General features: G+C 39.9%; 1 protein-coding gene across 3 annotated transcripts in view; it reads right to left on the bottom strand.

Moving 5' to 3' along the window:
* The window catches only part of etv1 (ETS variant transcription factor 1), a 141,963-nt gene that overhangs the window by 11,209 nt on the left and 107,818 nt on the right, over positions 1 to 22,936 (bottom strand). For all 3 annotated transcript variants that reach the window (XM_060824736.1, XM_060824737.1, XM_060824738.1), the window contains 2 exons: positions 10,559 to 10,627; positions 4,907 to 5,076 (listed from right to left, as the gene is read on the bottom strand). In XM_060824736.1, the coding sequence (XP_060680719.1) occupies positions 4,907 to 5,076; positions 10,559 to 10,627 (239 nt within the window). The remainder of the gene's footprint in view (positions 1 to 4,906; positions 5,077 to 10,558; positions 10,628 to 22,936) is intronic.

Below are 22,936 nucleotides of genomic sequence, written 5' to 3'. Positions count from 1 at the left end.
CTGCTTTTTTTCCCCACTTCTTCTATAGCTAATATTCCATCAGTCAAAGCAGACCAGGAACAGGTTACTTTTGTTTCTGTTAGAGAAAGCTGCTGAAGACTTTAGTGCTTATTGAGAAAGGACTCCGGGCATTATAATCACCTTGCATATTTTAATGGAGATCACAGAAAGTGTTTTTTTTTATTTCAAATGCGTAAGAGCACTTTTCACAATGAAAAGATATTCTGATGCACCTGAACATTTACATAATGGTGATCAGTGTAACAGGTAACTTTGCAAGATAATCCCCAATAATCCAATTTGTAATACCATATCTAAAGGTGAACAGTTCTTTACATTTGTATTTCAAAAATTGTGAATTAAAGACTTCCATGCCCAAGGGTTGTTATTTTTATTTCCCATTTGGGACTGAGTTTCCTTGTGGTTCCTGACTCCTGAATTACCAGGAACCATGTCTCCTAACAATCTATGTATGACTCAAAGATAGCAGTTCAAACACATTTTGGTTTAAATTTGAACTGGGGCCAGTTATTATTGATTTCTTTCTTCACAAAGAAGTACTATTTCTTTCATATTATCTACAGCCTTTTGAATCTATAATAGAAATGAGAATGTTACATGTAGGTGTGCACCTTTGTCCTCACTGTCGTATTGGTCAGGTTACATTGACAGAGCAGTTCCAGTTTCACTCCAGCTGAACAAGTAACGGATATACTCCACTTCCTCTGAGTTACATTTACCTTGCTAAATCTGTAACATTCATTTGAAGCATATGTTTGATTGCCCTTCATGCAAAATGGTGATAAGATACACATTAGAGTTTTGTTTTTGACAATGCACAATTACATGTTATAGGCTGTGTAATATTTACTCTTATTTCCAAAGCTTTCCATGTCCTCACTCCATTCTAACTCTGCAATCTCCTTCAGCCCTACAACCCTCTCAGACGTCTGACCACCTGAGTGTCCCCAGTTTTAATCACCGGGCTTCAGTTGCCTAGGTCCTAAACTCTGGAATTCTCATCCAAAACCTCAGAGCCCTTTTACCTTTCCTTCTTTAAGACACATAATACATCAAGGGTTTGACCATTTCTGTTAATATCACCTTATTTGACACAGTGTCATGTTTTGTTTTATGTTGCTCCAGTGAAGGGTCTAAAGAAGTTTTACTACACGAAAGATGGTAAATTAATATGTTATTGGTGGTGCACAACCTACTGCACAAATTGCCTTATATTTATATTGCTCCCGGTTTGAATACATAGGATAGAAATCAGCACTACTGGGTTTGGTTTGCCCCAGATGGAAACATCTATATTGCCTATTAGGGACTGCAATGCTACTGCAGAGCCATTCCAGCCAATAGTATCCATCACAACTTAACTTCAACATCATTAAAACTTGCATTTACTCCCTTTGATAAATGGTAAGAAAATTAATAAATACATAAATTGTAATTTTAATGTAGAAATCATTAAAGAATATTTTAGGTTAGGAATATATCTCTGCACTAAAACAAGTGGTGTTGAATGACTGCCGGATATACACAAAGTTCAACATTTTCTTCCATTGCATGCCAATGGAATTAAAATATCAGTCTCTGCTGGTAAGAGGTCATTTATATTCAAAGTGCGCCACTGCCCAAGATGAATTTCTACCCTTTTATAATGCCCAGTGACAATTGTGTTGTTATATTAAAGTTCATAAGCAACCTAAGAGTTTTGCAGCAAAGAGACTGGGCAATGCTAGACTGAATCACTCCCTTGCACTTCACTCCAGTCATTGACAAAGTCCACAAGCTTTACACTGTTGTGATCTACTAGCCCTTCATAGAGAAACGTGAGGTAACAGAAATGCACACATCTCCACGGCCAGAGGAGAAGTGAGCAACATTCCCCCAGGCTAGTCTGAACATGTTTTTTTTGTTTGTCCTGGACTTAAAACACACAATTTTCAGCAACCTCTCAAAACTCAGTTCAAAAGCAAAAAGCTGTAAAAGCGCTTGGAATAAAAGTTTTGGCAGGAATGCAAAGTCATGAGTCTAGGCGCTGTTTAGTGTGGGGGTCAGTCTTATCAAATAATTGTCCAACAGGACACTTATACTGAAATTAGTGGAAAGTATACAAAATATTGCTTTAAAAATTTGTAACTTGGTTCTGACTCCAGAGAAATTATACCATAATATGCAAGTGGATCTTTTATTTATGAGAATAAGCACTAAAGCATCCAAATTCAGTCAACAAATATGGGAAGATTTTCATAAATCAAGCATTATTATTTAAAGTAGATTATTTTCTGTTCCAGTATAACTCTAACACTAACAGGAATCCATCGTTTATCTTAGCATTAAAGTACTCAACTGAAGAATTTTCTTTTGCATAAACTTCCTGTCAAGCTCACCATCTATCCCACATGCATTCAGTTAAAACCTAAACACATTATAGCATGGACACAGTGCTCGTAAAAAATGCTCATGTAGTGCATTTGGTGGGCTAAAGTGTTTCTTCGGTATTGTATGATTCCAAGATACTATTAAATCTAATGGAGAATGATGTATATTTACTGAGTTTCTCCTTCATGATCACAATTATCAGGTCTTTGTCAGTTATACTAGCTGATTATAAAGAAAGCTTCAGCTGCAAGGATAAGGTCACCAGAGACAAAAAAAAAACTGCAGATGCTGGATCCAAGTTAGACAAGCAGGAGGCTGGAAGAACACAGCAAGCCAGGTAGCATCAGGAAGAGGAGAAGTCGACATTTTGGGTGTAACTCTTCTGCAAGTCACCAACCTGCTTAATTTTGTATGGACTGTAAAATATTGCTGCCCATTTCAAACAAATAATCTATTGCTGGTACATAAAATTTGTTGCAAATTACAAATAAGTTGATCTGAGGAAGGATGCTATTAAATTTGAGAGGGTGCAGAAAAGATTTTACAAGGACATTGCTGGTACTGGAAAGTTTGAGCTATAGGGAGAGGCTGAATAGGCTGGTGCATTTCTTTTCCTTGGAGCGTAGGAAGCTGAAAGATAATCTTAAAGAGAATTATAAAATCATGAGGAGCATGGATAGGATGAATAGCCAAGGTCCTTTTCATAAGGTGGTGGAGTCCAAAACTAGATGGCATAGGTTTCAGGTGAGAAGAGAAGATTTAAAAAGGACTTGAGGGGTAACTTTTTTACACAGAGGGTGGTGCATGCATGGAATGAGCTGCCAGAGGAAGTGGTGAAGGCTGGTACAATTAAAATATTTAAAAGGCATCTGGGTGGATATATGAATAGGAAGGGTTTAAAGGGATATGAACCAATACTGGCAAATGAGACTAGGTCAGATTAGGATGTCTGGTCGGCATGGATGAGTTAGGCCAAAGGGTCTGTTTCAATGCTGTGTGACTGTAAATGATTGGATTAAATTGTCTGTCCTTGGTATGACTCAGACCAGTAGCCAACTCAAGCCACACAGGTTCCACATTAGATTCAATGTAAATGTCAAAACAATGATTCTGAAATCAACAGATCTAAATTTGGAATTGTTATTAATAGTGAGACTTACCTCAAGAGCAATTTTGTTTATTCTGCTGGACACTGCTGAGTAAAAGTTCACTATATTCTGTTCTCATCAATGTTTCCTGTTATTTATGTTCACTATTTGAACTGCACTGCCCTTTTAAGATTGAGGTGTGGCTGTGATCGTGCGTGCATTAAATGGAGTGTGGCTTGTCTCTGGCCTGTTTCTTCCCTGCAAGGTGCTCTCACCTTATCCACCTACCATTCGTGTCGATCAGTGCGAGTAAAATTGAAATTATACGTTCGTCCATACATACATACTCTCACAGACTTGGGTGGCTTTTCGAACTTCACAGCTCAATTGAACTCCTGATTCCAGGTGCATGGTGTAGATGGTTTCCATTTAAATTGATGGCAACGAGTCATAGTTAACGTTCCCCCAAATTTCCTGGCATGAAATTTCAGCACAATTTGTTCCCAGCAAATCAGGATGTAATTCAACAAAATAGCAGAAGAAGTTACATAATTTTAAGCATTCATGAACACTCAATGCTGCCAATCAATCTGTCAGCTCTTAGCTGCAAACCCAGTCACACTCCCAGATCAAGACTATGAGATTTGGATGACTGGGCCCATTTGTAGTTATTTTCATCAACCTGTTCAAAAATGTCACAACAGACCTCTTGAGCAGGTAGGATCTGACTCCCAAACTTCTGGTCTAGAAGTAGAGTAGCACTGCACGATGAAAAGATCTGTTTGTCACATTGCAACCAAATCTCTGGGTGCACATTCACCTGGTCACATAGTAATCCGTTGTTATTTCTTCAAATTAGTTAGAAGTTGACCTCGTCAAATGAGCTGATCAATTGATCAGACCAATTAATTACCCTTGGGGTATCTGGAGCCAGTAAACAATTGACGCCAACCAGGTTGTGTCCTGCTTTACTGCAGTAAAACACATAACTGAAGACAGCAGTGATCACCAATCAATTAAATTCCATTTCAATTTCAGAACAAGAGGATTAAATCAGTCAGGAGGAGAAAGTGAGGACTGCAGATACTGGAGATCAAAGCTGAAAATGTGTTGCTGGAAAAGCGCAGCAGGTCAGGCAGCATCCAAGGATAAGCATTCCTGGAGAAGGGCTTATGCACGAAACATCGATTCTCCTGTTCCTTGGATGCTGCCTGACCTGCTGCGCTTTTCCAGCAACACATTTTCAGATTAAATCAGTCAACAGACTGTTGGCATCGCACCGCACTCCAAACTGGCCATTTGGCCAACTAAACAACCAATCCCCTACATTTCATTACCCCTCACCACCACGTAACCTCCCAGTCTTCCTTTGCTGAACAGGTGCCCCATGACATTTTACTAAAGTTGTGCTAACAATGGAAACCCACCTCCTCCGGCTCGATGAGTTTGAATTCCATGCCACGTCCCGTCCATGCAATAAAGTGCGAGTTTGCTGGATCATCCAGCAGAGCCACTAGAAACTGCCAAAGCTGGAGAGAGCCTCTACGCTGGTAAGTGGGTCCTTCCCGATATATGCCTGGCTCCTGTTTGATGTCACCTGTGGAAACATTAACACCATGCAATGTTTCACATTTAGGAGAAAGTGAGGACTGCAGATGCTGGAGATCAGAACTTAAAAATGTGTTGCTGGAAAAGCGCAGCAGGTCAGGCAGCATCAAAGGAACAGGAGAATCGACATTTCGGGCATGTTTCACATTTGTCAGAAATTAGTATTCGATCAAATAATCAAATCTAGTTCCCTTGGCTGGCCTCTTAATTCATAGGCTCTATACATTTAAACACATCTAAAACTCTGCAGCCATGTCCTAACTTGCATCAAGTCTCACTTATTCATCACTCGTGTGATAGCTCCAGCTCCAGGTTTAACAACCTCATGATTTTAAAATCTTCATCCTTGATCTCAAATCAGTCCATGACCTCACCACTCTCTACCTCTGTCATTTCCTGTAGTTCTCCAACCTGCTGCAGTTTTTGTGCTACCCCAATTCTAGCCTCTTCCACACCAGTGATTTGCAATATCCATTGATGACTGTGCCTTCAGCTGCCTAAGCCTTAAGCTCTGGAAGTCCCTCTCCAATCTCCATCTCTCTTTCTTCCCTTAGGATGCTGCTTGTAAGCCAACTCTTTAACCATGCTTTTAGTTATCTCCCCTACTCTATGTCTCGTTGTCAAATTTTGTTCAGTAATGCTCCTGTGAAGTGCTTAGGGAAGCTTAAATAGGTGGACTATGCTATGCAATTCAAAAAATAATTGCATACTGTCATTGTTTCTCTGGAACCAAGCTTTGAAACTTAGAAAATAAGTGCATCTGCCTAAAGCCTGCAGCAATTCTGTGTGAAATCAATTTGGAGAGTCAAAACTGATTCTCTTGAATGAATTCTTACAGGGCTGGATGCCAGGATAATGTTTCCCCTGAGCAATGGATCATGGCCTCAGTATATACATGGTAGGCCATTTCGGACTGAGAGAGGGTGAACATTCTTCAGTTAGGAGGTGGTGAACTTGTGGAGTTCTCTGCGCCGGAAGACTATGGAGACCAAATCACCAAATACACTTAAGAAAGAAATAGATTTCTAGAGCCCAAATGTGTCATGGGTATAGGGAGAGTGTGACATTGGGATAGGGGATCAGCCATGATCTTGTTGAATAGCAGAGCTGTTTTGATATGCTCAATGGCCTACCCCAATTGAATTTTCTATGTTTCTACATGTACACTATAAAACTGCTTGTACTTCCAAATTAGTCGCATAAACTAAATTTGAAAAAGCTTTTGTCTAATACATAATGGAAAATATTTTTTAAAAAAATCTCTGAAGCAAGATTAAAAAGTACAGAAAGAAACCTCAAGCAAGAGCTCTCTCTCTCTGTCACAAATACACACATGCACACATGTGCACACACATGCACACACATGCATACACACAAGCACACACGCATGTGCACACACATAAACACACAAGCCTTTTTAACCATCATTTATTTCGAAAGTTATGCTCTTGGTATTGACAGTCAATCTTTCAAGAAGTAGTAGCTAAATATTTGTGACCTCAGCCAAATGCGAAATACATCGTTTATACCTCTTCTAATACAGGGATCTGATTTGACCAAGTTTCATGAAAATCTTCTGGAACAACTATTACATTTCACAAGGTTATTACATCATTCCAATTTCAACTCTGACACATTTCAATTTGGATTCTCAGTGTTACCTGTTTATAACTGAAAGTTTATAAACAGTGAATGGTGCAGGTTTATAAGACTTTATAAGGCTCCCCTTCTAACACCAAGTCTCAGTGATAGCAAGGACAATAGCAGAAGTGAGGCTGGATCCCTGTAGCTCCCATTTCTTCAACAGTGAGGATCCATGCTCGAATTAAAAACTGCAAGATTAACCACACGTAGTCATAGCATTCACCATTCACCACAATGACCCTTGGTTCTGTGTCAGGCTTTGTTTTCTCACTATAGCACTGAACATTTTACATTAAAAACAAGGCATCTTTTGTCGCTAAACTGGGGCTTATTCCAAGATCTGGAGCACCAAACTAAAGTTGTGAAATTATGATAAGTGAACAATGAACTGAACACATTCAGCTTCAATATGCCACTCTGCTAGGTAAGCAGATTACTTTTGAGTATAAGTGAAGGAGAAATTTCTGTTACTGGAATTAAGCATTGATATGTTTCAATGCATGCTGATTAGGTACTGAAAACAAGTTTGTTAAATATCATTAGATTATTGTGAGCAGGTAAAATCATAGAATCTGTGCCTACTCCAACAATTTCTCCCCATTCTTACGCAAAACTGGTCAATTTCCTACATTGATTCACACTTTTCGGGATTCGAACTGTAATATTTTTGCATTTTGTGTTTGGGATATAGTCTGCTGCTTGTCCTCTTTCATTGCAAAAATGAAAAAGAACAATCTGTTTAATACTTTAAAAGATCTTCACTGAGTTAATACAGAAATATGGAACGGTTTCCTAATAATTGACTTGTAGTTTATTCAATTCAATTATTCATGGAACCTGATCTTAATGGAATGAGTGCCATTGAGCTAAAAAAGGATTTGACAGGACCAGGAGTCGCTAAGTCCTATCAGACATAATGAGAGGATTTCATTAACATTTCTGTATTCTGGTGTTCCTTGCCTGGCAGCTGGCTAGGCTGACAGACTAACCAAGGGGTAGGAAAGATCATCAGTGGTAGAAGGTCAGAACCAGGGAGCACTGGGAACAATTTCTGGTTTTCAGGAAATGGGGGCTATCAGTGGTTAGAGCTCAGGGGAGTGGAAAAAGTTTTCAAAATGGAACTGGGAGCAATTGCTAACAGCTGGTTTTAAGGGCAGGGGTTTGTTGCCTATTTTTGTTTTTCACTCCCTTGTTTTCTCTCTTACACACATGTGAATATTCTGTGGCGACTCCCATAGTAAGTCTGAAAATTTAGATTCTCCCAGAGCAGAAGTTTGTGCCATTATTTTTCCCAGGGTTTCTCAATCATTTATCTTTAGAAATTTGGTGGATAATTTATGTAAATTGCAACAAGAGAATGGATAAACCCCAAAAGAAATTTAATCTCCCATATTGTATTTCCCAATTTTCCTCTGTGTGGGAGTTTTAAAAACAGGCCAACCCTGAGGTGATTTATGTTTTGGAAAATGATGCTATGTGTCATTGGTAACCTGCTCAATTGTGATTTGTTGATGACTTATGGAGAGGATGTTTGAGCCAATTTGCAATATGTGTCACATATAGTTTCCAAATGCAATACTTTCAACTGTGACTCTTTCACAAATGAAAGGTGTTTAAAGGTAGATAATTTTTTTCGCCATATTGTCTAAGACTGTTCAAAATCACACATATACTCTAGACATAGGATTGTAGGTGAAGCAATAAGAAGCCAAATAATTTTGCAACCTATGTGTCAATCACTGCAAGTTTCTAAAGTCTTTCCTGAGAAATAGGTTTGTAAAATAGGGGAATGACAGTAGGCTTACTGACAAAAAAAAACAGAGAAGCAAATTATGTAGCCATTCTACTAGCCAGCCTGCCACAGTGCTAGATATATGCAAATGGTGAAATAAAAAGAAAATAGATGTCATCCCAAACAGGCTGATAAAATAACCAAGGCCACAAATTAGATGGTAGTAGACTGGCTATCCATTTGTAATTTTGTGGGTAGTATTATAAATGTCATTGCTGTTCCTTCTCTTTGAAAACTGCCAACACGTATTCCTCAAACCAATGTCCAACCCCATTGTCTTCTTTAAATTTCTCTCTGTGTTGTCACTTCCCATTTCCACAGCTAATTGTCCTGTAATTCCGTTGGAGTCTCACCAGTCAGGTTTCCTCCCTTCCTATAGTACTGAAACACCATTAACCAAAAAAAAGTGACGACTTTCTCTTCCTTTTGCAATACAGCTGGCAGCCAATTCCACAGTCATTGAAGTTCACCTCTGTGGAATCAAATCTCTCCACTCCTCCATTACACTTTCCTCTTTTAAGAACATCCTTAACATTTGTTAGTCTAACATTTTGCGCATCTGAATGTTTAGCCCATCTAAATGTTTCTTTGGTTTGACTCTCAGCTTGTTCTTCTCTTCAGGATGCATCTGGGAGCTTTTTTCGATGTTAAAAATGCAACATAATTGCTCTAGGCTACCCCATAGGCTTTAGGACATCTATAGGGAGGATTAAATGCAGGGGTCAATCCATAGTGTGCCCACTGGAGCAGCTTGCTAAATGGCTACCTCAGCATTCACCACCCAGTAAAGATGTCAAGTGGGCCGAGCTGACTGTAGAAATCATCTAAAAACAAATGGTCTCCTTCTCTGAACCTCAAATGATTAAAATATTTTAACTGCATTTTCAGATGACAGATTGCTTAAATATAGTGTTCAGGGCAAAGCAAGAGTTGTTTGCTATTGGAAATTTTTAAAGCTTTCAGAAGGATGTTGTATGGCAAATAACTACACGAGGGAATGTATCGATAGAAAATAAAACATGATTTAGAGATGCCAGTGTTGGACTGGGGTGTACAAAGTTAAAAATCACACAACATCAGGTTATAGTCCAACAGGTTTAATTGGAAGCACACTAGCTTTCGGAGCGACGGTCCTTGACAATTACCCGATGAAGGAGTGTCGCTCCGAAAGCTAGTGTGCTTCCAATTAAACCTGTTGGACTATAACCTGGTGTTGTGTGATTTTTAACTAAAATAAAACTTGGCATTCATATTCTGAAATTCAGATCATCCTAATCTAAACATGGTGTGGAGGTGCTAGTGGTGGACCGGGGTAAATAAAGTTAAAAGTCACACAACATCAGGTTATAGTCCAACACAATTATTTGAAAGTACAAGCTTTTGGAACGCTGCTCCTTTAGAAAGCAGCCACATCTGGATAGGAGCTAGCTACTTGACAAAGGAGCAGTGCTCTAAGAGCTTGTACTTTCAAATAAACTAGTTGGACTATAAGCTGGTGTCGTGTGATTTTTAACCTAATCTAAACAGTGAACAGCACCTATCCCTTTAATGCTACCATCTCTACAAACTGCCTGCACTTCCAAACATAAGCTTCTATTGTTGAATTTTCTGTCAACCATGCCACCTCAGTAACATTGTCGATTCCACTAACCCTACAATCACCAAGTCCATAGAGAAAGGAGACAACTTCCTTATACAAACTGATTCCGAAGCAAAGATAAACAAGGTTCAGGAATTTCCTCAGATGACTGTCCTGATTAGTAAAACTGTAAATGCAGTGGGAGTTCAGTGGAGATTGACAGACATCTATCTGAATCTTCCACCATTTTCTCTAAAAGGAAATTTGAGTCATCTTGAGCGAACCCAACTTGCAACTTGGTAAAATACCTTGGCATTTCAAAGACCCACAATTTTGGGGGGGTTGGGAATTTTGTCCCAATACAGAGCAATTTGACTCTACATGATGTGCTCATCCCCAATTTTAAATCCCACTTATGATGAAGCAATGTTTAAAAAAAAAAGTGGATTCACTTACTGTCAAATTTTTCAGGTACTACACAGGTGTCATCATAAAAATGTCGAGGACCTTTTTCATACATGCAACCTGTGGGAACAGAAATAAGAATGGAGAATTACTACAGGCTAATTCCACTGCAGATACAAATCATTTTTAATTTGGAAAAGTCAGCAGGATACATTTATGGAGAGAAAATAGAGTTAACATTTCCGATTCATTGACCTTTCTTCAGAACTGAGTTCAGAACCTTAAACACTAGCTCTGCTTTCTCTGCACAGATGCTGTTAGACCTGCTAAGTTTCTTCAACAATTCCTATGCTTGCTTCAGATTTCCAGCAACCATGTTTTTTAATTTTCTTATCAAGATAGATTTCTCAGCCGGAATCTGGCTGACAGTCTAGCCTAGTCTGTAATCGGAAAAGGGCCACATTTGCATTAGGATACTCTTGGTCATATTAGGGACCTGGCCCCCTCTGGTCACTTCTCATGATTAGCTCCATTCAATCAGTGTGGCAGAGGAGAGACTTTTTCTTTTCGTTAATTCATTTGTCGCTGGCCAGAATAGCATTTATTGCCCAGATGCCAGTTAAGAGTCAATGACATGTCTGTGGATTTGAGGCCACATGTAGGCCACAGACAAGAAGAATGGCAGTTTTCCTTCCCGAAAGTAAGCTGGATTTTTCTAATGCCATGTATCGTTGGTTTCATGGCCACCATTTTATCTTGGATGTTATGGGATTCAAATTTCACCATCTGCAACGGTGGGATTCAAACCTGGGTCCCCAGAACATTCGCCTGTCATTCTGGATTACTAGCTCAGTGACGTCACCACTACATCACTACATCACCATGTCCCTTTGAAACTGCAGCGGGATCATGCCTGTCTGGATCAGTGCAACCTGAGAGAACATATCCCCCAATGTTCTTGCATCTTTTTTTTCCCCCCAGCAATTCAGGCATTTTAACCTGATGCACAATAAAGCATTCAATAGTCAGGCAGTCCAAGGAAGCAGAAGTCACAAGCTTTGCTCCTCGTGAGGAATGCTTAATGACAAAATAATCCTTAACAAGCCTGCCACTGCACAGGTTCATGTTCCCAACACCATAGAACAGGGTGAAAATCTTTTGGGCTCTGGTTGTTTATGACACAGACTTGCAAAGCCTTTTTTGGCTATATCAGTTCCAACTTGAATGGATTGATACTTTGATGTCCAGCCAAACGATAATGATTCTGTGCTTTTTCCAGTCCCAGGGAAAGAGACACAGGTGTTTCCTCTGGCAAGTATGACAGGTACACTAGCTGAATGGTTATGAACCAAATGACCAACCCAAAAAACTTGCATTCAAATCTCACCAAGGTAAGTTAAGCAAATAAATTCAAAGCTGGCCTGCATTCTTATAACCTTGACTGGTCGAGCTAATACCTTTTAGAGAAGGGAATCTACCACTCTAGTCCAGGCTGACAGATGTGTGATTCCAGGTACATAAATTACGTGATTGATTTGTACTGACCACCAAGTGGACAAATGCCGTTCTGCTAATCAACCATTGTCCAAAGCCTGGTTTTAAAAGCTATTTGCTCTCCTCCAGAAATAAAGAGACATTTTTATAGTGCCACATCTGTCCTGCTGCAGATTGAAAATATCCCAAATCCAGAAATTTCCTGCCATGATGATCCAGAGAGCAAAAGAAAGCACAGTCTTACACTTTAATGTCAGACAGCAGAAAATGATATCATCTGGGCTAGTACCTATAGCAAGGTGGAAAGTGTCATGAGCCCTCACCACAGCTCATCATGTTGCACGAGGTATCTGGTAGATTTGCTGCAAGTGCCCTCTGTCCTGACAGTGATCCATATGGCCAGTGAGGCAGAGATAAACCACTTGGTCTTCAGGCAAGAATTGACTCATCTTAAACAGGTGTAGTTTATTGTATGACAGCAACAATGTACAAGTTATGCTAATAAAGTAGAATCTTGACTTGATATGAGATATCCCTACTCAGTGTATTTTCAGTAGAGTGTTAGGAGTAGGGGAGGCAGGTAATGTAGTCAGGAGGTACAACCGCCACCTTCCCTTATTTATATCCTGAGCTGCCTCTCATAATTTAGAGACTGGGTGATCATCAAAACCAGCAAGCCACTCACTGTAAGTAGATAAATAATTCACAGTTCACAGAGCTTGCTCACAGCTCAACTAACCCCAATAATTTTTTGCCCATACCATGCTATGGTTAAGACGGACAGGCAGATAAGAGTGGGCAGTCTGTTTTGTTATAAATGGCAGGATGGAACACGGCTCTACTTTTGGTGGTTGCTCTTTGCCCACTGTGGGAGGCACTCCACTCGAAGATAGGAACCTGCATTCCTACCTGCAAAATCAAACCATTCACCCACTCCACTCTCCAGGGTGATAAAGACCATCCCACACCCCTGACTGACTTGGATCTGGGATCCACTAAGATCCTTTATGGACTTACCTGCAGACCCTGTAATGCCCAATATGGAGCTGTGGCATTGCTAGAACTGGGGCTATGTTCCACCACTGAGGGAAAAAAGTCCTCCTCTGTAATGAATTAGCCTGCCTGCAGTTCAGTATGGCTGAGGGGTGGGTTTGTTCTCTGTTGGCCGACCACTGACTTTATTATCACTGAGGGAAGACAGGTCTATCTCCCCCACATTTCTATCCATCATTACAAAGAGAATAAGGAAAGCCTGGCCAGTGAGTCTTACTCTTTCAGAGTCCTTCACTGTTGTCCCCACAAGTCTGCCTGACATCACCATTATGGGTGATACTTACACTTCTCAGTGTTAATCAGTGTTAACCTTGACATTCTCACTCATCCTCACCCCCAAAACATTATTTCCATGAGGAATATTTCTAGATTTGTACTCATAATTACATTTAATATTGCTCAATCTCCTGCAAATCTCTGATCTCATGAATTCAGGCCGTCTGGATCTTTTACTATCTCACAAAATGCATTCGGACTGGGAATACTGCTCAATGAAGGCTGTTGACTTGGATTCAATCCCAGACAGAAAATCCTTTTAAACTTGTAGACTTTCTGCCTAGTTCTGGCGCTGAAATAGATGATAAAAGTGTGCACAGAGTCTCTGTTCCAGGATATCTTCACAAAGTGAAGCTGAGAAAATGACATGCCCATCATACACAAATACGTCTAGACTGTGATGTGTTCATTGCCACCTATTGGATTGTTGGTCCGTCCACTATGGGAACTTGGTAACATGGAAAATAGAAGCAAGAGTCAGTCATTTAGTCCATTGAGCCTGCTCTGTCATTCAATATGATCATGGTAGATCCCCTATCCCAATGTCATTCTCCAGCTCTCTCTGCTATACCCATAACATAAAATGAAATCAATCCATTTCTGTTTAAAGTATATTCAGTGACTTGGCTTCCACTGATTTATGTGACAGAGAATTCACACCTTCATCCTTCTATAAATCAATAAATTCCTCCCTATCTCAGTACAGACTGGTCTACCCAGTGTCTTGAGATCGTGATGTCTTGCTCTAGATATCCCAGTCAGGAGAAAATATCATCCCTGGATCTAGTCTGTCCATCTTGTCAGAAATTCATGTGTTTCGATGAGATCCCCTCTCAGTTTTCCAAACTCCAGTAAATACAGGTCCAGTTGACCTAATGTCTTTAGAAATGACAATCATGCCCATCTCAGCAATCAGTCTGGTGAACCTTGGCTGCAATGTCTCTATGGCAAGTACAGCCTTTTTTAAAGTAAGGAGATCAAAACTGCACAATACTCCCATACATGGTCTCACCAAGGCCCTACACAACTGCAGTGAGACATTCTTGTTCCTACAATCAGATCCACTTACAATGGAAACCAACATACCATTTGTCTTCCACATAATTGTAATGAATGGTGACACATACTTGGTCAGTCTTATGTTATTGTCATATTTGGTAGAGCTGATTGTGGCTTGCAGGCCTCCACTTCCTATTGACAGCACAACAAATTTCTTGTGCCAACATTACACATCTCAGCGGATTCTGTCTTCTGTTTGGTACATTTTCTAATTGTCACATTCCTATTTTGGCATGTTTTCTGAAAGTGATATATTGTTTTACATGCAAAGCATAGTTTTAAATAGCCAGAGACAGCTGTACCTATGAGGTTTTGGTGCTCCACAGCACTGACAATAGTATCAAGGGTCTGTCCTACTCACTGCACTTACTTCTTATGTGTGTCTTTCAAACCTTTGCACCTTCTGAACTGAATGGATTCTGATCTCCTGTGTACTAGAATAGATCATTTTTTAATTAAGATTGATCAGTACTGTTTCCAGATATTTTCCTCCACTCAATAACTGAATGACTTGATCGATAATCAAAGCTTCTTTTGATCATGCTAAATCTGACAAAGCTTCATCAGCAATTTGAACAGTAACAGGGCAGATTGGTGAGGACAGATCAATTAGGTTTCTTACTCTTGTTAGTTCCCTCACCACATGCCACAGCTTTTCCCTGACGACTTATTCAGCTCGATTAGTAGTATACTACAGAGCCCTCTTGGGGATGGACACAGAAGTCCACCACCCAGAGGACATTCTGCATCTTCACCACACTCTGTGCTTCCTCCAATTAGTATTCAATATTCAACAGTGTTCACAAATCCTAATTCATCAACTGAGAGGGAAGGCAATGTGATCTGCAGGTGGTAATCAGGAAAGGGTTTCCTTGCATGTGTTAGATATGATGCCTTGAGATTTCATGGAGCTTGGAGTCAATGTTATAGAGTCATACAGCATGGCAAGAGACACTTTAATCCATGCTGAGCAGACATCTCAAGCTGACCTAGTCCCATTTGCCAGAATTTGGCTGATATCCCTCTGAACCCTTTCTAATTATATACCCATTGAGATACCTTTTAAATGTTGTAATTGTGTTTGCCCCCTTCTCTTCATCTAGCAGCTTGCTCCATACATGCATCATACTGTGTGAAAAGTCATCACTCAGGTCCTTTTCCCCTCTCACCTTAAATCGATGTTCTCTGGTATTGGTCTCCCCCAACCTAGGTAAAAAGACCTTGGCTATTCACCTCTCCATTCACCTCATGATTTTATAAACCTCTATTAGGTCACACCTCAGCCTCTAATGTTCCAGATGAAAAAAGCCCCAACCTATTTTCCCTTTCCCTATGACTCAAATCTTCCAGGCCCAGCAACATTCTTATTAACCTGTTCCGCACCCTGCTAAGTTTAAGAATATCCTTCCCTTAGAAAGGTAACCAGAATTGAATGCAGTATTCTAAACATGGCCTTACCAATCTCCTGTATAGCAGCAACATGACATTCCAACTCCTATACTCAATGTTCTGACTAATGAAGGTAAGCACACCAAATGCTTTTTCATCACCCTGACTACCTATGACTCCACTTTCAAGTAACTATACACCTGCATCCCTGGAGCTCTTTGCTGGGCAACACCCTGCAAGTTCCTACCATTACCTGTACGATTTCTGCCCCAGTTTGACTATCAAAATGCAATTAGGAGAAAGTGAGGACTGCAGATGCTGGAGATCAGAGCTGAAAAATTAGTTGCTGGAAAAGCGCAGCAGGTCAGGCAGCATCCAAGGAGCAGGAGAATCGACGTTTGAGTGTATCAAAATGCAATACCTCACATTTATCTAAAATCCATTAGCCACTCCTTGACCCATTGGCCTACCTGATTGAGGTTCCATTTTACTCTGTGATACTCTTCTTCTCTGTTCACTGCATCATCTCTTTTAGCATCATCAGCAAACTTACTAACCATTCACCCTGTATTCATATTCAAATCATTTGTATAAATGACAAAAAACTGTGGACCCAGTACCAATCCTTGTGGCACACTGCGGTTCCAGACTTACAGTCTGAAAAACAACCCTCTACCAACATGTTCTGTTTCCTATCTTTACATCAATTTTGTATTGAATTGGTTAGCTCCCCCTGGATCCCATGTGATCTCACCTTACTAACCAGTCTACCATGTGGAACCTTGTGAAACACTTTACTGAAGTCCATATAGACAACAACGACCACTTTGTTTTATCAATCCTCTTTTTCACTTCTTCAGAAATTCAATGACATCAGTGAGACACAGTTTCCCGCCCATGTTGATTATTCCTAATCAGTCCTTGCCTTTCCAAGTGCATGTAAAGCCACTCCCGCAGAATCCCCTCCAAAAACTTACCCATCACTGATTTCTTTTTTTATTCATTCATGGGGTTTAGGCATTGCTAACTAGGCCAGAATTTATTAAATTTATTGTCCGTCTCGAATTACCCAGATGGCTGTTAAGAGTCTGGAGGGATTGGAGTCACATGTAAGCCAGATCAGGTAAGGATGGCAGTTTCCCTCCCCAAAGGACATTAGGAGCCAGATGTCTTTTTTTCTGACAATCGACAATGGCTGCATGATCATCATGAGACTATTAATTCCAGATTATTTATTGAATTCAAATTGCATCATCTGCCATGTTGGGATTCGAACCCAGGTCCCCAGAACATTACCTGGGTTTTTAGAGTAACAGTCCAGTGTTAATACCACAAGATCATCCCTTCCCTACAAAGGAGACTCACGAGCCTATATTTCCCTGGATTTTCCTTACAGCCTTTCTTAAATAATGGCACCAAAATAGCCAACCTCCAGTCTTCTGGCACCTCAGCCACGGCTGTTGATGAGATCTCAACAAGGAGCCCAGCAAGCTTTTCCCTAGCTTCCCACACATTTCTGGAAAATACCTGATCCAGTCCAAGGGCTATCTACCTATATGCAGTTTAAGACCTCCAGCACGTCCTCTTCTGGAATATGAGCTTTTTTCAAGACAGCATTATTTATTTCCTCAAGTTCCATAGCTTCCACGTCCTCCTCTACAGTAAATGCTGATGCAAATTTGTTTTGTATCTCACCCATCTCCTGTGGTTCCATACATAGATAGCCACATTGATTTATAAGGGGCTCTATTCTCTTCCTACTCTTTTGCCTTAATGTACTTATAGAATATCTTTGGACTCTCCTCAAACCTAGTTGCCAAAGCTATCTCATGTCCTATTTTTGCCCTCCTGATTTCCCTCTTAATACCTACAGCCCTTATACTTGAAGGATTCACTTGATCGCAGTGGTCTATACTTACACCTCCTTCGTTTTCATGACCAAACCTCAATTTCTCTACTCATCCAGCATTCCTCACACCTACCAGCCTTGCCCTTCACACTACCAGGAACATTTTGACTCTGATCTCTTGTTTATCTCTTTCTAAAGCATCCCCAATAACCTTTTGGAAGCTCCTGTGTAACGCCATCAAAATTGACCTTACTTAAATTTAGAACTTTTAACTTTTTGATCAGTTCTATCCTTTTCCATAGTTATTTTAAAAGTAATAAAATTATGATCACTTGCCTCAAAGTGCTCCCCCACTGACATTTCAGTCACTTGCCCTGCATTATTTCCCAACAGAGTTTAAGTCAGAATCTTTCTCTAGTAGGTACATCCACATATTGAATAAGAAAGTTTTCTTGAACACATGTAACAAATTCTTCCCCATCTAAGTCCTTTACACTCTGACTGTCCCAGTCTATGGTTGGAAAGTAAAAATCCCTTACCATTAAAACACTATTATTCTTACAGGTATCTGAGATCTCCTTACATATTTGCTTTACAATTTCCCACTGACTATCCCAACAAGGTGCTCATCCTTTTCTTATTAGTCACTTCCACCCATAGAGGTAAAAACAATCACTGCAGATGCTGGAAACCAGATTCTGGATTAGTGGTGCTGGAAGAGCAAAGCAGTTCAAGCAGCATCTGCTGCCTGAACTTCCACCCATATACATGTTCAAGGAGGCACAACAATGCCTCTTCTTCCTCAGGTGGCTTCGGAAGTCTGGCATATCCATAAGCACCCTCACCAACTTCTACTGATGCACCATTTAAAGCATACTGTCCATGTGCATAATGCCCTGGTATGGCAATTGCTTCACCCCTGATCGTAAGAAACTGCAGAAGGTGCACAGCCGAGACCATCATGGAAGCCAACCTTCCATCCAAGCAATCCCTCTATATGGCTTGCTGCTGTGGAAAGGCTGCCAATATCACCAAAGACCCACTGCACCCTGGTAATGTTCTCCTACTACCTCTTCAATCAGGCACATGTTACAGAAGCCTGGACACACACACCAGCATGTTCGAGAACAGCTACCTCCCGTCTGTTATTAGACAGATGAATGGACTCTCTAGCCTCACCAAGCAATTCAACCTGTATACTCTAAGTCTTTTTGTACTGTACATCTTTGCTTCCTATGATCTTTTTGTACTGTTCGTAAGCAAAGCTTTTCACTGTACTTCGGTACACCTGACAATAAATAAGTCAATTAACTGGACAATCACTCAGAAACATTAGCCCAAAGTACAGCCATAATGTTATCCCTAACCAAAAACGCCACTCCCCCTCCTCTCTTGCTTCCCTTTCTATCCCACCCATAGCATCTATACCTCTGACGACTTCTAGCACAGCTCCTTCCAGCTGTAAACCACGCTGTTACAATACCAGACAGTGGATCAGGACACATTCAGGACTGGTGATAGTGCCTGCAACATTGTCATTAAAGTATGATTCCACAAGTATAACTGTGCCAGGAAGCTGCTTCTCCAGTCTTTAGAAAAGCTGCCCCAATTTTGGCACTAGTCCCAGATGTTAGTAAGAAGGACTTTGCAGGGTCAAAGGTGCTTTGCTGTTTTTGGTGCCTAGGTCAACGCTGGATGGTGCTTCTAGTTTCATTCCTTTTGTTTATTCTTTGCAGTGGCTTACTACAACTGAATAGCTTGATCAGCCACTTCAGAGGGCATTTAAGAATCAACCATATTACTGTGGGTACACAGTCACGAAGTAACACTGGTAGATTTGCTTCCCTCAAGCACATTAGTCCATCGGATGAATTTTAAATGACAATCAACAATGGTAACATGGTTGCCATTATGTTAGGTTTTAATGCCCGATTTTAATCAATCTAAATTCCTCCATCTTCCGTGGTAAGATTCAAACACATATTCCCCAGAACATTAACATTAACCCAGGGTTCTGGATTACTAATCCAGTAACACATCCATTATGCCCCTACCTCCTCCCAAATCATTTTTTTCCCTGAGCCCATGGATCTCTGAATGTGCCAGTGGGAACAATGAATGTCAGAAGACCAAATGGAAGAAAGAAGATTTGAGATATTTGCCCCCAAAAAAACTACATTTCTTGTTTTGAAATCCAGTTCTATTTATATTTGACTGATGTAAAATAGATCATGCCGTTGTAACTGTCAAATGACAAAATTGATTTGACAGGTCAGAAATCACAGAAATATTTAAATATAAACATATGTGCACATATCAAAGCAGATCAAGCCTCAGTTAAATTAAATATTTCCACCAAACCTATGAACTGAGTACTAAATCGTTGATATGCAACAGTTGACAAAATAAGCAGAAGTGCTGGAAAATCACCATTCACTTGTATCCATTCAACTCGACTTGCCCTGTAAAAATACCTTTCAAAGTAACCTCAAAGGTTAACAAGAATAAAGCATTCCAAAATGGCATTGCCAAAAGATTAGGGCAATTCTATTTTCCCATCAAATGGGAGCAGTCTGTTGAATGAGACTGTGCTCTGTGATTTACTGGACCACACTATTACACAACTCAGTACTGACTGTTGGTGAAAGGTTCTTCAGTACAAACAGAATATAGCTCAATGCCATGTATTACACATCAGGACTTCCTCCATGTAAATAAGACATTTCGGAAAGAATAATGAGATTGCAAAATATTTGTTACAGTGTCATGTTTACATTCCAGAATTGCCTGCATATCCCTATTCAAAACATATATACAGCAATCACACAACACAAAGCCCCAAAAAACGCAAAGAGCAGAATAAGGCTAAAATAAATCTGTTTTCTGATTCACTGGAAAACTTTAAGATGTGCACAATCATTTCCTTCTAGATGAAGTATCAAGTTTAAAGCACAATGTTTTGATGCTGCATTTCCTGTTGAAAGCAGATTTCTTGGTTCCATTGTAAACAGAGACAAGGATAAACAATTGTGAAGATGGTAATTTGCAGTTGTCAAATTAATGAACTCTAGTTTTGAGGACTGGAGTCTTTAGTAATTTTGCATTCACACAGATGATTGATTTGTTAAATTCCATGACAAGTAGTTATTCCGTGATTTGTTGCATGCCTCATAATGACAGGAAAATAAGTATACAAATTGTCAAACAGACTAAATTACTGATTATGCCACAGGAGACCAAGACTAACTAGGAAATTCTTTTAAAATATATTTCATGGAAATTATATCATAATGAAGAGCTAATTGGTTTCATAAGAAAAAAAAACATTTCAAAGTAATGTTACCAGAAAAACGAGACCTGAATTTATAATGTATAGGTAATAACCAAACTGTGCCTAAAACACTATGTTACATAAACATAAATTGGAGCAAGAATAGACTATTTGGCATTTGCAAAGAACATATATTTCTCATGTTGCACTGGAAACCCTGTGAAGGAGGTAGAGAGGAGGAGAGGAGCAGAGATATTCCTGATCTACAGTTGGACATTGCAAATGCAGGAGGAGCATAGAGTTGTACAGCATGGAAATAGACCTTTGATCCAACTAGTCCACACTTACCTGTTCCCAAACTAAACGAATCTCACATGGCTGCATTTGGTCCTAACCCTCCAAATATTTCTTATTCATGTACTTATCCAAGTGTCTTTTAAACATTGCAACTGCGCGTGCATCCAACACTTTCTCTGGCATTTCATTCCACACATGCTGCGTAAAAAGTTGCCCCTCATTTTCTTTTGAAATCTTTTTCCTCTCACCTTAAAAATATGCCCCCTAATTTTGAACTCACCGCCCTAGGGAAAAGACCTTTGGTAGTTACCTTATCTACGCCCATCATGACTTTATAAACTTCTGTAATATCATCCCTCAACCTCCAACACTCCAGCAAAAAACATCCAAGCCTATCCAGCCTATTTTTACAACTCAAACATTCCATTCCAGGCAGTATCCTGGTAAATCTTTTCTCCAGTTTAATATTAATGAGCAGATAGTCATTGAGGTTGAATTAAGCATCCATAGTTCAATATCATCACACAAGTGAACAAAGTCGACGAATCATAGAAATATAGAAAAAGGGAGCAAGTCATTCACCATTGATCATCTAAGTCAGTCCCATCTCTTGCTTTCTCCCCATATCCTATGATCTCTTTAGTCATAAGAATTATATGTAATCCTTTCTTGAAAACATTCAATCTTTTGGCCTCAACTACCTTCTGTGGAGGAGAATTCCACAGATTCACCACTCTCTGTATGAAGAAATTTTTCTCATCTCACATGTTTAGATAATGATCCCTTGTTCTGGACTCCCAGGTCATCAGGAACTACCTTCTTGCATTTACCCTGTCTAGGTAGAATTTTGTGGGTTTATATAAGATACCGCCTCATTCATCTAAACTCCAGAGAACACAACCCAAACCAACCTATTTGGTCTTCATACATCGTTCCAGAAATCAGTCTGGTAAACCTTTGTTGCACTCCCTCCATAGCCAGAACACCCATCTTCAGATTAGGAGACCAAAACTACACACAATACTTCAGATGAGATCTCACCAAAGCCCTGTTGCAGCAAGACATTTCTGTTCCTCGAATCCTCTCGCTATGAAGGCCAACATACCACTTGCCTTCTTTACCAGCTGCATGCTTACTTTCAGTGTCTAGTGTTCAAAGACACAGGTCTCAATGTACCTCCCCCTTTCCCAAACCATTGTCATTCAGATAGTCTTCTGCCTTCCTGTTTTTGTTACCAAAGTGAATAACCACACGTTTATCCACATCATTCTTCACCTCCCACGCATTTGGCCACTCACTTAACTTGTCCAAATTACACTGAAACACTTCTGCAACTTCTTCATAGCTCACTCTCCAACCCAGCTTTGTGTCATCTACAAATGTGAAGATTTTACATTTAGTTCCCTCATCCAAAAAAAAAATCATTGATATATGTTGCAAATAGCTGAGGTCCAACCACTCTTCCCCATGGTACCCCACCAGTCAATGCCTGCCAAGGGAAAAAGACCACTTTATTTTTCTGTTTTATTTTCTGCTGGCAACAAGTTCTCTATCCTTGTCAGTATATTACCTTCAATTCCTTGCGTTTTACTTATACATCTCTTATGTGGGACCTTACCGAAAACCTTCTAAAAGTCTAAGTGAAATATATTCACTGGATCTCCCTTTACAACTTTACTCATTCCATCCTTGAAAAAGTCTGGTAGATCTGTCAAGCAAAACTTCCCAATTGTAAATCCAT

The sequence above is a fragment of the Hemiscyllium ocellatum genome, chromosome 5 (assembly GCF_020745735.1).
Source record: "Hemiscyllium ocellatum isolate sHemOce1 chromosome 5, sHemOce1.pat.X.cur, whole genome shotgun sequence".
Classification (NCBI taxonomy): domain Eukaryota; kingdom Metazoa; phylum Chordata; class Chondrichthyes; order Orectolobiformes; family Hemiscylliidae; genus Hemiscyllium; species Hemiscyllium ocellatum.
This window is presented reverse-complemented; position numbering and strand designations above follow the sequence as displayed.